This window comes from Delphinapterus leucas, chromosome 1, assembly GCF_059928025.1.
Source record: "Delphinapterus leucas isolate spDelLeu-1000000601 "Yukka" chromosome 1, BTC_Dleu_Yukka2, whole genome shotgun sequence".
In the NCBI taxonomy this organism is placed as follows: domain Eukaryota; kingdom Metazoa; phylum Chordata; class Mammalia; order Artiodactyla; family Monodontidae; genus Delphinapterus; species Delphinapterus leucas.
Window position 1 is genome coordinate 154,400,592 of NC_143129.1, and position 13,276 is coordinate 154,413,867.

The window sequence follows — 13,276 nt, forward strand, 5'->3', positions numbered from 1 at the left end:
GCAAGTGGGATCTTCCCAGACCAGGGCTCGAACTAGTGTCCCCTGCATTGACAGGCGGATTCTTAACCACTGCGCCATCAGGGAAGTCCCTGGCTTATAATTTTATTTTCTTGTACTGTCCTTATAAGCTTTGGTGGCAGGATAACGCTGGCCTCATAATGAATTTGGAACTAATCCTTCCTCTTCAATTATTGGGAAGAATGTGAGAAAGATGGACATTAATTCTTTAAAGGTTTGGTAGACTTGATCAGTGAAGTCACTTTCACTGTTGGAATCTTGTTGGAAAGATTTTTGATGACTGATATACGTCTATTCAGATTTCCATTTCCTTATGGTTCAGTCTTGGTAGGTTGTATGTTTCTAGGAATTAACCCATTACTTTTAGGCTATCCAATTTTTTGGCATATAATTGTTAATAGTAATCACTTATGATCTTTATATTTCTGCAGTCTCTGTTATACTCCTTCCTCTTTCATATTTGATTTTATTTGTTAGACTGTTCTCTTTCTTTCATCTATAGTCTAGCTAAAGCTTTGTCAATTTTGCTTGTCTTTTCAAAATCCATCTCTTAGTGTCATTGACCTTTTCTATTATTTTTCTAGTCTCTATTTCATTCATTTCTGCTATGGTCTCTGTTATTTCTTCTTTTCTTCCACTAACATTGGTTGTAATTTGTTCTTTTCTAGTTCCTTGAGATGTGAACTTTGATTGCTTATTTGAGATCTTTCTGGTTTCTTAATGTGGGCACATAATTGTTATAAACTTCTTTTCTAGAACTACTATTGCTGTCTCTCATATGTTTTGGTATGTTGTGTTGCCATTTTCATTTGTCTCAAAATATTTTCTTTTCTTTTGATTTCTTCTTTGACCCATTGATTGCTCAGCAGTGTGCTGTTTAATTTCCACATATTTGTGAATTTTCCAACCTTTCTCTTTTTTGATTTCTACTTTCACACCATTTTGGTAAGAAAAGATACTGGATATGACCTTAATCTTATTAAATTTTTAAAACTTTTTGTGATGTAACATATGATCATGATTTATCCTGGAGAATGTTCTATGTGTACCTGAGAAGAATGTGTATTCTTGTGCTGTTGGATGGAATGTAGTATATATGTCTGTTAGGTTCATTTGATCTAATGTGCAGTTCAAGTCCAATATTTCTATATTGATCTTCTGTCTGGAAGATCTATCTGTTGTTGAAAGTGGGGAATGAAGTCCCCAACTACTGTTGTGCTGCTTTCTATTTCTGGCTTCAGAACTGTTAGTATTTGTTTAACATATTTATGTGTTCTTATGTTGAGTCCATTAATTTATAATTGTCATATCCTCTTGATTAATTGTCCCCTTTTCTTATATAATGACCTTCTTTTTCTCATGTAACAGCTTTTGATTAATCAACTTTTCTGATATAGTATAGCTACCCTGCTCTCTTTTGGTTTCCATTTGCATGGAATGTATTTTGTCATCTTTTCACTTTCATCCTACGTGTGTCCCGAAACCTTAAACATCAACTATATTACAATTTTTAAAAGTCTGTGGGGCAAGATCTCTGCAGGGGATGGTGTGGTATTCATGCATTTATCGAGATACCACCTCCACTGACAGATGAGAGTACCATAGGCAAAGTTCATATTTTAGAAATATTACCCTGACTGTCTTTGGAGGGTACACAAGATGGAGTCAACCCCAGATTCACAGAGGCCAATTAAGAGGCAGTTGCAGGCTTTTAGGCAAGCAATGATGGTGGGCTAGACTAGGATTTGGTCAATAGGTATGGAGAAGCATGGTGTGTGGAACTGGGATTTGAGCTAGGTAAGGCACATGAAATTCTAACTTTTTTTTGCAGGATCTCACAAATGAAGACCAAGTTCATTTATCAGGCAGTGGCAAAGAGGCTTCAGGGGACTCTTACCTTCAAGCAATTGAAGAAATTGAGGCATTTTATCAATACCTCAATGAGAAATATAAGGCAGGAACTCCAGCTGCACCAGAGCCAGAGCTCTATGTACCTCTGACTGACCATGATGAGGACAGCCAAAAGGAGTCAATCCAGAACCAGGTGATGTATCCTTTGAAGCCCACAATGATGATTTCTACACATTCTAACATCCCTGGACAGTTCTTATACTGAACTAAGATCACTCCATGTTAGAGCCCTTGATTTGCCCTTGGAAACCTAAGCAAGACCCTTTTTGACCCCAAGGTGACCTCTTTTGATGAGAGCAAACCCACAGTAACATCCCAGATGACAGATGTTACTGACACCCCAAACACATCCTGAGATTTTAAAGGCTGGTTGCAGACCTAGAACTGGGGGAGTGGAAATCAGAAGTCCTTTACTGGGTCCTTTTTCTATGAGGTCTTCCCAGCTGGATCTGTCACACCCTGCTAAGGATGAAGTAGAGTTCTCTAGTCTTGAGGAGCTTTCAGTCCAGTGGTGAGGGAAGGGGAGTAGACAGGCATAACAGTATTTCAAGAGTGGAAATGAGAGGAAAGGAAGTGCCCTAATATGATGTTATTAGAGGTTGACTTCCAATGAGGCTTCATCTCAGAGAAGCCCTAGGTTTGGTTTTGTTTTTTTGAAGTGGCGCTTTTTTATTTTTTAATATTTATTTGTTTGCTTGTGCTGGGTCTTAGTTGTGGCCGGCAGCCTCCTTAGTTGTGGCTCACAGGCTCCTTAGCTGTGGCATGTGAACTCTTAGTTGCTGCATGCATGTGGGATCTAGCTCCCTGACCAGGGATCAAACCCGGGCCCCCTGCATTGGGAGTGAGGAGTCTTAACCACTGCCCCATCAGGGAAGTCCCAAGAATCCCTAGGTTTTGATGGTCCTTTTTGTTGGAGTGTCTCCACAGTGACATTGGCCTCATGAGGGTACCCATTTCCACACCTCCAAGTCACTGTGGCTTCTGCTACATTGTGGCTTGGAAAATTCCACTTATTTCCAAGTGTGAATATATATAATAATTAAATTTAAGGGCATCTATCACTCCTATGGATTTTTTGGTAGAAGAAGATGACTTCGGAGTGCCCTCAGTCTACCATAGTCAATGGCTGTACAGTCATAAATTTTTAATATAACCTGGGGGAATTATCCTAGCTGTCTCTCTGCTCTGAGATTCAGGACAGGCCAGAGAGACCAGTCTTTGGTGGCAGGGATAGGAATGGATGTCATATTTGATAAGACAGGCTATAGTCACTAAGACACGTTACTGAGAGATACAGGCTGAGCAAAGGACAGGACAGGGATATGGCAAAACTGAGCAGACTTGTCTGGCTAAAGCAGGACAAGAGCTGCAAGGAGGCACACAGGGTGAAAAGATGTGAGGCTACTGACATGATGGCTTTGAGGAGTTAACTGGAAGCTTTCTACCAGATGTATAGGAAACTTAGAAGCGTAAGGATGGCCAATGAGAATAGAAGTATAGACTTTGGCCATGGGCACATTAGGCCACTGCTTGTAATGAGGCTTCTTCTTGGAATGGTTCCTGGAGGCTGATGCTTTCCAAGATGGTTCTCAGGAAGCTGGAATGCCAGGGACAACCCCGTACATTTCTGGGGGAAATGTCCACAGTGGTTCAGGTCTGTGACCACCCAGAGTGAGATAGGTCCAATTCAAGTTAAAAGTCTTCTACTTAGGCCATGTCACTTCACCTTTTTGGACCCCTATTTACTCTTCTTTAATAGGGATTAAGCATGGCTCCTGTTTCTGAGGCATGGTGGGAATAAAATGAGATAAGATGTTTGGAAGTTCATTAATTTAACCAAATCTCCAGTAGGATGTCTGGGAGATGGGACATCTTTGGAAAAGTCTCTGGACAGGGGCGGGCAATACAGAGATAGGGGATTAAGAGGTACAAACTCTTATGTATACAACAAGCTACAAGGATATATTGTATAAAACAAGGAATATAAAAATTATTTATAATAACTAAAATTTGAGTATAACCTTTATTATGATTCACTATATTGTATACCTGTAACATATAATACTATACATTAAGTATACATCAATTTAAAAAAGGTCTGTGGGGCAAGATCTCTACAGGAGATGGTGGGGCTTTCATTCATTCATCGAGATTCCCACCTTCACTGATAGATAGGAGTTGCATAAGAAGACTTTTCTTTTTCTTTTTCTTTTTTTTTTTTTTTTGCGGTACGCGGGCCTCTCACTGTTGTGGCCTCTCCCATTGCGGAGCACAGGCTCCGGACGCGCAGGCTTATCGGCCATGGCTCACGGACCCAGCCACTCCGCGGCATGTGGGATCTTCCCGGACCGGGGCACGAACCCGTGTCCCTGCTTCGGCAGGCGGACTCTCAACCACTGCGCCTCCAGGGAAGCCCAAGACTTTTCATTTTAGAAATATTACTCTGACGGTCTTTGGAGGTTACCCTACATGGAGTCAACTCCAGATTCACAGAGGCCACTTAAGAGGCAATTGCAAACTTTGGGCAAGAAATGATGATGGGCTAGACTAGGATTGGGTCAGCAGGGATCGAGAGGAAGGGTGTGTGAAATTGGGATTTGAGCTGGTTATGACACATGAACTTCTTTTTTTGCAGAATCCCACAACTGAAGATCTAGTTCAGTTATCAGGCAACAGCAAAGGGGTGTCGAGGGACTCTTACCTTCAGACAATTGAAGAAATTGAGGCATTTCTCCAGGACATCAATGAGACACCTGAGGCAAGATGCCCAGCTGCACCAGAGCCAGAGCTCTATGTGCCTCTGACTGCCCATGAGGAAGACAGCCAAAAGGAGTCAATCCAGAATCAGGTGATGAAATTTTTGAGGCTCACAGTGATGATTTCTGCATGTTCTAACATCCCTGGGACAGTTCTCATCCAGAACTAAGATCACCCCATGGTAAAGCACTTGATTTGCCCCCTGGAAACCTTAAATGAGACATTTTTTGACCCCAAGGTGACCTCTTTTGATGAGAGTAAACCCAAGTAACATCCCAGTTGACAGATGTCACTGACACCCCAAACACATCCTGAGATTTTAGAGGCTGGATGCAGACCTAGAGCTGGAGGAGTAGAAATCAGAATTCTTTCTTTGGGTCCCTTTTCTCTGAGGTCTGCCCAGCTGGATCTGTCAGACCCTGATAAGGTGGAAGTAGAGTTCTCTAGTCTTGAGGCGTTTTCAGTCCAGTGGTAGGGGAAGGGGAGAAGACAGGCATGACACTATTTCAAGAGTGGGAATGATAGTAAAAGAAGTGCCCTAGTACGATGTTATTAGAGGTTGACTTCCAGTGAGGTTTCATCTCAGAGAATCCCTAGGTTTTGATGGCCCTTCTTGGAGGATTGTCTCCACAGTGACATTGGCTTCATGGAGGTACCCTTTTCCACACCTCCAAGTGACAGTGGCTTCTGCTACACTGTGGCTTAGAAAATTCCACTTATTTCCAAGCGTGAATGTAGATAACAATTAAATTTAAGGGCATCTATCACTTCTATGGATTTTTTTGTAGCAGAAGATGACTTCGGAGTGCCCTCAGTCTACCATAGTCAATGGCTGTACAGTCATATGTTTCGAACATAGCCTCGGTGAACTATCCTAGCTGTCTCTCTGCTCTGAGAGTCAGGACAGGGTGGGAGAGACCAGTCTTTGGTGGCCGGGATAAGAATGGATGTCATATTTAATAAGACAGGCTATGAACAAGGGACAGGACAGGGATATGACAAAAGTGAGCAGACTGGTCTGGCTAGAGTAGGATAAGAGCTGCAAGGAGGCACATAGGGTGAAAAAGATATGAGGCTAGAGACATGATGGCTTTGAGGAGTTAACTGGAAGCTTTCTACCAGATGTATAGGAAACCTAGAAGCATAAGGATGGCCAATGAGAATAGAAGTATAGACTTTGGCCATGTGCACATTAGCCTCTGCCTGTAATGAAGCTTCTTCTTGGAATGGTTCCTGGAGGCTGATGCTTTCCAGGATGGTTCTCAGGAAGCTGGAATGCCAGGGGGAACTCCAGGAGGTCTCTTGGGGAAATATCCACAGAGGATCAGGTCTGTGAGCACCAAGAGCAAGACAGGTCCAATTCAAGTTAAGAATCTTCTACTTGGGCCATGTCATTTCACCTCTTTGGACGTCTGTGAATTCTTCTTTAATACGGTTTTATCATGGCTCCTGTTTCTGGGGTCATGGTTGGAATAAAATGCGATAATATGTTTGGAAGTTCATTAAATTGAACAAATCTCTGGTAGGATTTCTGGAAGATGGGGCATCTGTGGAAAAGTCTCTGTTGGGGCAGGGCAATATAGAGACAAGGGATTAAGAGGTACAAACTCTTATGTATACAAGAAGCTACAAGGATATATTGTACAAAACAAGGAATATAGCCAATATTTTATAATAACTAAAAATTGAGTATAACATTTAACTATTTTGAATCACTATATAGTACAACTATAACATATAATAGTGTACATCAAGTGTTTATCAATTTTTTAAAAGTCTATGGGGCAAGCTCACTGCAGGGGATAGTGGGGTGTTTCCATTCATCTAGAATCCCACCCCCACTGATAGGTAGGAGTAGCATAGGAAGACTTTTCATTTTAGAAATATTACTGTTTATGGAGGGCACACCGGATGGAGTCAACTCCAGATTCACAGAGGTCAATTAAGAGGAAATTGCAGGCTTTTATGCAAGCAATGATGGTGGGCTAGACGAGGACTGGGTCAGCAGGGATGGAGAGGAAGGGCGTGTGGAGTTAGGATTTGAGCTGGGTAAGACATCTGACTTCTAACTTTTTTTGCAGAATCCCACAGCTGAAGATCTAGTTCGGTTATCAGGCAACAGCAAAGAGGCTTCCATGACTTCTTTCTTTCTGACACTTGAAGACATTGATGAGTTTCTCCAGGACATCAATGAGATACATGAGGCAAGAACCCCAGCTGCACCAGAGTCAGAGCTCTATGTACCTCTGACTGCCTGTGATGAGGACAGCCAAAAGGAGTCAATGCAGAACCAGGTGATGAATCCTTTGATGCCCACAAGGATGATTTATGCATGTTCTAACATCCCTGGGACAGTTCTTGTCCATATCTAACAACAACCCATGTTAAATCCCTTAATTTGCCCCCTGGGAACCTAAAATGCCTTTCTTTTTGACCCCAAGGTGACCTCCTTTGATGAGAAAAACCCTGCAGCAGCATCCCAGTTGATGGATGTCACTGACACCACAAAGGCGTTCATCACTGATTGTAAAGTGACAACCGTTAATGCAAACAAGATGACAATCCCCAATAAGGGTAGCCAGATGAAGATCCTCGATGATGACCAGAGCCTCAGTGGAGGCCAGATGACCTTCGGTGGGGACCAGACCCTCTATGAGGGTCAGATGAAGAACCCCAGTGAACGCCAGATTCTCAGTGGAGCCCAGATGATCTTCCCTTGGGACCAGGCTGTCTCTGGAAGTCAGATGAAAACCATCCATGTATACCAGACCCACAATGGAGGCCAGATGAGCTTCAGTGGGGACCAAACCCTCTATAGGCGTCCGCTGAAGATACTCAGTGAAGAGAACATTCCCCGTGAAGTCCATATGGTGCCACATTCCTCATCACCATTGCCATATCCTAGATTTCTGTACATTTCTAGTTCCTATTTGATCCAAGGACAACCCCTAGAAAAGCAGAAGTGGAATCTCAAGATTCAGAGATGTTCGTTGCAGAAGAATTCTGACATTTTGAAACCCTACATCTGTACATACCAGGGCTGTGGGAAATCATATTCAAAATCTTCCCACCTGCGAATCCATAAGCGCCTACACACTGGTGAGTGAAGACTGAAATATAAGGGTGTCAGGAAAATGACTAAAGATCTCTGCCTTTATAAGACTTTGGGGTCATTTGAGATTGTTGCCACCTCCCTCTAAGTCTAGGACCCAGAAGACCCTAGAAAATGCTGGCAAATCTGAAAAGGTATATAAAGCAGTCCTAAGAACAGACCCTAGTTCTGGGCCAGAGGCAACCTGGCTGCAGCCTTTTGTGGTATTGAATGTCTGGGATGATGGAAGAAGTGGAGGGATTTGTTTGACCTCCTAGGATGGTCTTGACTTTACCCCTCCTGGGAATTCTCTTCATGAACTCCTATAGGCCCAACAGATAACCCCTCTTCCTCAACTTTCTTTACCCACCACTGACCTTTGTCTTCCCCTCCTGGTTTTCTTTTTCTTTTCCTCTCCCTCCTTCACAGTTTTCCTCTCAGCCTTCTAGCCCATCCTGCCCTCCTTCTCTTCCTTTCCCATGCAACCCCTCCAGTCTCCTGTCTGTCTCTCCCTGTCCCACTGCAACATGCCCAACTCCTTTTTCTTCTCCATTCATTTCCAACTTCTGTGTCCCATGCTATCCTGAAGCATGACAAGTCTTCCTTTCTTTCTCGAGTCCAGGAGAGAAGCCCTACAAATGCAACGCGAAGGGATGCACATGGGCATTCTCCCGTTCGGATGAGCTCAACAGACACGTGAGGAAGCACACCAGGGAGAGGCCCTACCAGTGTACTAAATGCGACAGGAACTTTTCACGATCAGATCACTTAAAGCAGCATCAGAGAGTCCACAGATAAATTTCTTCCATGATAACAAACCTATCAGCCTTTGAGAAAATGAGTTGAGCTGAAAGATTCTCCCTGCAAAACTTTGCTCGGTGCTCAGTACCTAGCAGTGTGCCAGCACATAGTAGGTGCTTAATATTAGTTGTAAACTTTTAAGGTTTTCATTTATTTTTTCTGAAACATATAAAGAATGCATGTATGCATTTCAATAGAATCAGCACTACTCTTCATTCACTTTCCTGTACGTGGTGAATGTTTTCAGTGTGCTATGTATGAATTCTTGTAGATCGCTGCTTGTGTATTTACTTCTATGTGTACATGTAAAGATGTTTATATGTAGATGATTGCAATGTAAGATAGCATAGTTCAGATGTATAAAGAATGTAGCATTTCATATCTGAGCTCATGTTTCTTTGGAGGTTCATTTCAAGGGAGTTGAGAGGGACACTTGGTCACTTCCAGTGTCAAGTGGCCTCAGATTAAATGAAACTCATTTGGATGAACTTAATCTATTAAAAGGTTGAACCTCTTGTCTTGGCTGTTTTTCTCTCAGACAAAGTGTCTCTTTTCCCCTCTGCCTTCTCTATATGCTGTCAGGACACAGGGGGTGGTGGTATTGGAGGAGGAGTCAAGTGCTGGCTGCCAGGGGAAGGACATTTCCTTTCCATGGGGGCTTCAGGGTCTTTCCATCATGGCTTCTGCTGACACGTCTGCAGCTGCAGTGACCTGGGGTCTGTTTCTCTTGGCCTGGGCATGGCTGGACACCTGCTCCTGAGGAATTTAGCCATCTTTGCCTGCTGCTAGGTCCTTCTCCTAGCAGGCCCTGTCCTCTTAGGTGTGGCTTGGGCTCCCATCCAAATGCCAGCTTGTATAATATTCCTCCTGGAAAAGTGGGTAAAACCCAGGATATGATTTGTCCCACTGCTCATTTCCAAGGGGGGTCCTCTGAAAAGCACTTTCCAGACCAAGACTTAAAAAAGAAGCAGACTACAAATCCCAGGGCTTCAGTTTGCCCTGCAACGTTTGAAGATCTACTTAACCCACCCACTCTCACCTCACACAGGTCCCAGATGCTAGATCCCTCAAGATCCCCACATGGATTATATGAGGGCGTCAATAGCTAAGGACTCCAACCAGTCACTGGACCTTTTTTATGTTTGTCAGGGCAGTCATGTCTGGAATGAGATATCATGGCCATTCCCAGATAATGCCGAGGAATTTCACTGGATACTCGGTCCTTGTGCCTTGCTTGTGTCAGTGGCCCAGCTATGTAGCTGCATGTGAGTCACCTGGGGGTCCAATTCTTGTTAGGTGGTGCCCTTGTCTAGGTCCACCAGGAGAATGTCATCAATATAATAAAGGCCAGTGCTCCCTCCAGGGGCAGGACTTTTTCCAAATCACATTCATCACCGATAGCTGGAGAATTAGGTAGCCTGGAAGTAGGACATTAAAGGTATACTGCAACCCTTTCCTTATGAAGGCAAATTGATTTTTATCATCTGGGTAGAGAGGGGATGCTTAAAAAAGCATGTTCAGTAACAACTGCAGCATACCAAGTTCCCTCAGCTTGGGCAATAACCTCTGTGATACAATATCAGGTACCTCTCTGGAGCTATGGCATTGAGCCTCCTATAAGCCATGGTGAGTCTCCAGATACCCAAGGCCTTGAGCACGGTCCGGGTGGGGCTATTGAATGAAGAGTTCTCTCATGGAGAACTTTGGCTTCCGTGAGATTGGCAACGCAGGTGGCTATTCCTTTTTTTGACCCATCAGCCCATATTATTTTGGATAAACCATGCTACTCAGCACTGGGAGGAAATTGGGTAGGTTCATGAGTCATTCTCCCACTAAAATGCTGCAGTTCTTATCAGGGATTTGGGGCAAAGGCAGGTAGGAGTACACACAGACAGTCCATCTATACCAATAACGTGTTCAGTACTGAGCCATGGCAAAGGAGGTTTATAAGGACCCACACGGAATTACCCATAGCTCAGTTTCAGCAAGACTCCCAGGGATAGAAACCTCAAACCCCAAACTGGAGAGGTTTATCTGTTCCCCCTCATCCTGGAGCAAGGATTTCAGGGATCACAGTCACTTGTGGACCAGCAGTCAAAGGCCAAGAAGTGCATATTTACCATATCCAAGACATGGAAGTAATCTAAGTGTGCATTAACAGATGAATGGATAAGGAAGATGTGGTATATGTATACAATGGAATATTACTCAGCCATAAAAAGGAATGAAATAATGCCATTTGCAGTTACATGGATGGAACTAGAGATTGTCATACTGAGTGAAGTAAGTCAGACAGAGAAAGACAAATATCATACGATATCACTTATATGTGGAATCTGAAACAATGATACAAATGATCTTATTTACAAAACAGGGACAGACTCACAGACATAGAAAACAAACTATGGTTACCAAAGGGGAAAGTGTTGGGGAGGGATAAATTAGGAGCTTGGGATTAGCAGATACGCACTACTATATATAAAACAAATAAACACCAAGGACCTACTGTATAGCACAGGGAACTACATTCAGTACCTTGTAATAACCTGTAATGGAAAGGAATCTGAAAAAGAATATAGATATAGATGATACAGATACACATATAGATATCTGAATAACTTTGCTGTTCACCAGAAACGAACACAACATTGTAAATCAACTATACTTCAGTTTTTAAAAAAAGGCCAAGAAGTGCAATTCTCCCTCACATCCCTGTTGAAACTTGACCTTGGCTTAGGGCCTCCAGTCCCCTGTGGGGACAGAGGGATCTTAGTATGGCCTGTAGTTTTGTTAATTTTTTTAGTCTTATTTATTTTTGAATGCCAAGCGGTCCAGGTAAAAGTGGCAGTACTCTTCATTTCCAGGCTCCCCAGGAGCCCCATCAGGTGTCCCATGGCCCAGCATTTGGTCCTGATTTCCTTGGCCTATCAGTCTCCTTTGAGACTACTGGCCAAGAATCAAGTTCAGAGAACTTTCTAGGAAGGCCTTAGCCCAGTTTGCCCAGGAGAGGGCGCCAGGTCATTACTCTAACATCAGTTATCTCTCTCGCTCAGTCTTTGCTATTTTGCCAGTGGCCACGTTTTCCACATCTAGGAACTCATCAGTTAAGACTTGAACTGTGTCATGGACCAATTGACCTGACTTCACAACAGGGTGTAACGGCCTGATGACCAGGGCCAACCCAAGTAGCATCTACAAACCTGGAAACCTGAGTCTGGCTAAGTCTTACCATCTACTGTCCTCAGTCCCTCATTGTAGGTCCCCATGGGGCCACAAGGATAGCTTGCAGGGAGGTTATATCCTCCGCAGGTGTGGTCTAAACAAGGGACCTGTCACGGGTGAGCCAAACCTGAGGGAGTGCCCAGTAGAGGAAGGGGGTCTCAGATGGTGGGGCTCTCTCCCTTCCCTCTTCCTCTTCCTCCCCAGCCAAAATGGACGCCATCAGGGCACTTTGAAAGAGAGGGTCTGTAGCAATGCATCCCACAAACAGACTCTCTATCATGAAGTTTAACAAGATGATCTTGGTTATGGTGGAGGCAAACTAACCAAGTCTCCAGGTCTCTTTGAGCTACTGGAGAAAGCAATCCTGAAGGACTCCATACTCTTTCGCAGACAGTATGAAATCTCAGTATCGCACTGGGTTGCCCAGCCTCTGTTGGCACCAGGAACCTGCTTGGATCCAACAAGAGTTACTGCATGCAACGCACTGTCTCTGACAGCTGTTAGTCCCGTCGCTGCAGGATCATGAGCAGTGGCCAGGGAACTGCTACCCTAGCTTTCCTGGAGTCCCTCTGTTGGATTTCTAATTTGACCCATGAGGGAACTCAGCCAAGGGAGTTGAAGACCAATGGTTCCTCTCAGAACTAAAAGTTTCCATAAATAATTCACCAGCACTTCCAAGGCCCATTTGCATGGCTGTGGAAGTGCCCAGGGGACCCTCAGGCTTTTTCTTCTTCCAGAAAGGCTTAGGGCTCGATTGGCCACCCTGCTGGCTGCATCAATTTGTTGAGTTGCCAGGTGCCAAGATGGTTAATTAAGACAACAAGCCAAACTGCAGGTAAAAGTCCAACCTCACTGTGTCACTGCAAGCAAGAGGTGAAATGAAGAGGTGCTGGCTCCTTAATGCTCCGTTTTCCACAATGGAAAAGATTTTCACACGTTGGGGTATGGGGAAATCATTCTGGCTTATACAAAGGTTGGCCTAAACTTTATGTGAACTAGAACATCCCGGCTTTTGGCCTGTCAAACATCCATTGTACATATGCTTTAACTATAGAAGAATGCATTATCTACAAGTAAAAAGAATGTCTACTTTGAGGATAAGAATCAATGCTTCCCTTCCTATGACACCAATGTTAGTACTCCTTGGAAGATTCCTTTCCCAAATGCCAAGGCCATACTGACTCGCCAGGTATTGATGCACTCTAACCTGTTTCTTCTGAAACCTTGAAGGAATGTACCCTTGTCATGTCTGATGTATGTTCTTGTCCTGAGAAGATATGAAACTGTGCTGAAAGTCATGCATCTCCGCAGCACTTCCTTCCTTGGTGGAGACTGCACTCCAAGGCTAGTCCTCAGTATGGCTAGAATAACACTCTCTTCCATTCCTTATTTTAGATTGTTTATTGATTGTTGGGGTTGACACCCGCTTGGAACAGCACAAGGCAAGGGTCAGATAATACAGGCAGACAGGAATGA

The 13,276-nt window shown here is 43.7% G+C and overlaps 1 protein-coding gene across 1 annotated transcript; it reads left to right on the forward strand.

Moving 5' to 3' along the window:
* Positions 1-1,831: 1,831 nt before the first annotated feature.
* LOC115801844 (uncharacterized) lies at positions 1,832-8,575 on the forward strand (the record flags this gene model as incomplete). The annotated part of the gene is given in 4 exon segments (XM_089912776.1): positions 1,832-2,062; positions 4,565-4,777; positions 6,768-7,785; positions 8,400-8,575. Coding segments are annotated over 4 exon segments (1,638 nt in total), but the record flags the coding sequence as incomplete, so codon positions are not given.
* Between the last annotated feature and the right edge of the window lie 4,701 nt (positions 8,576-13,276).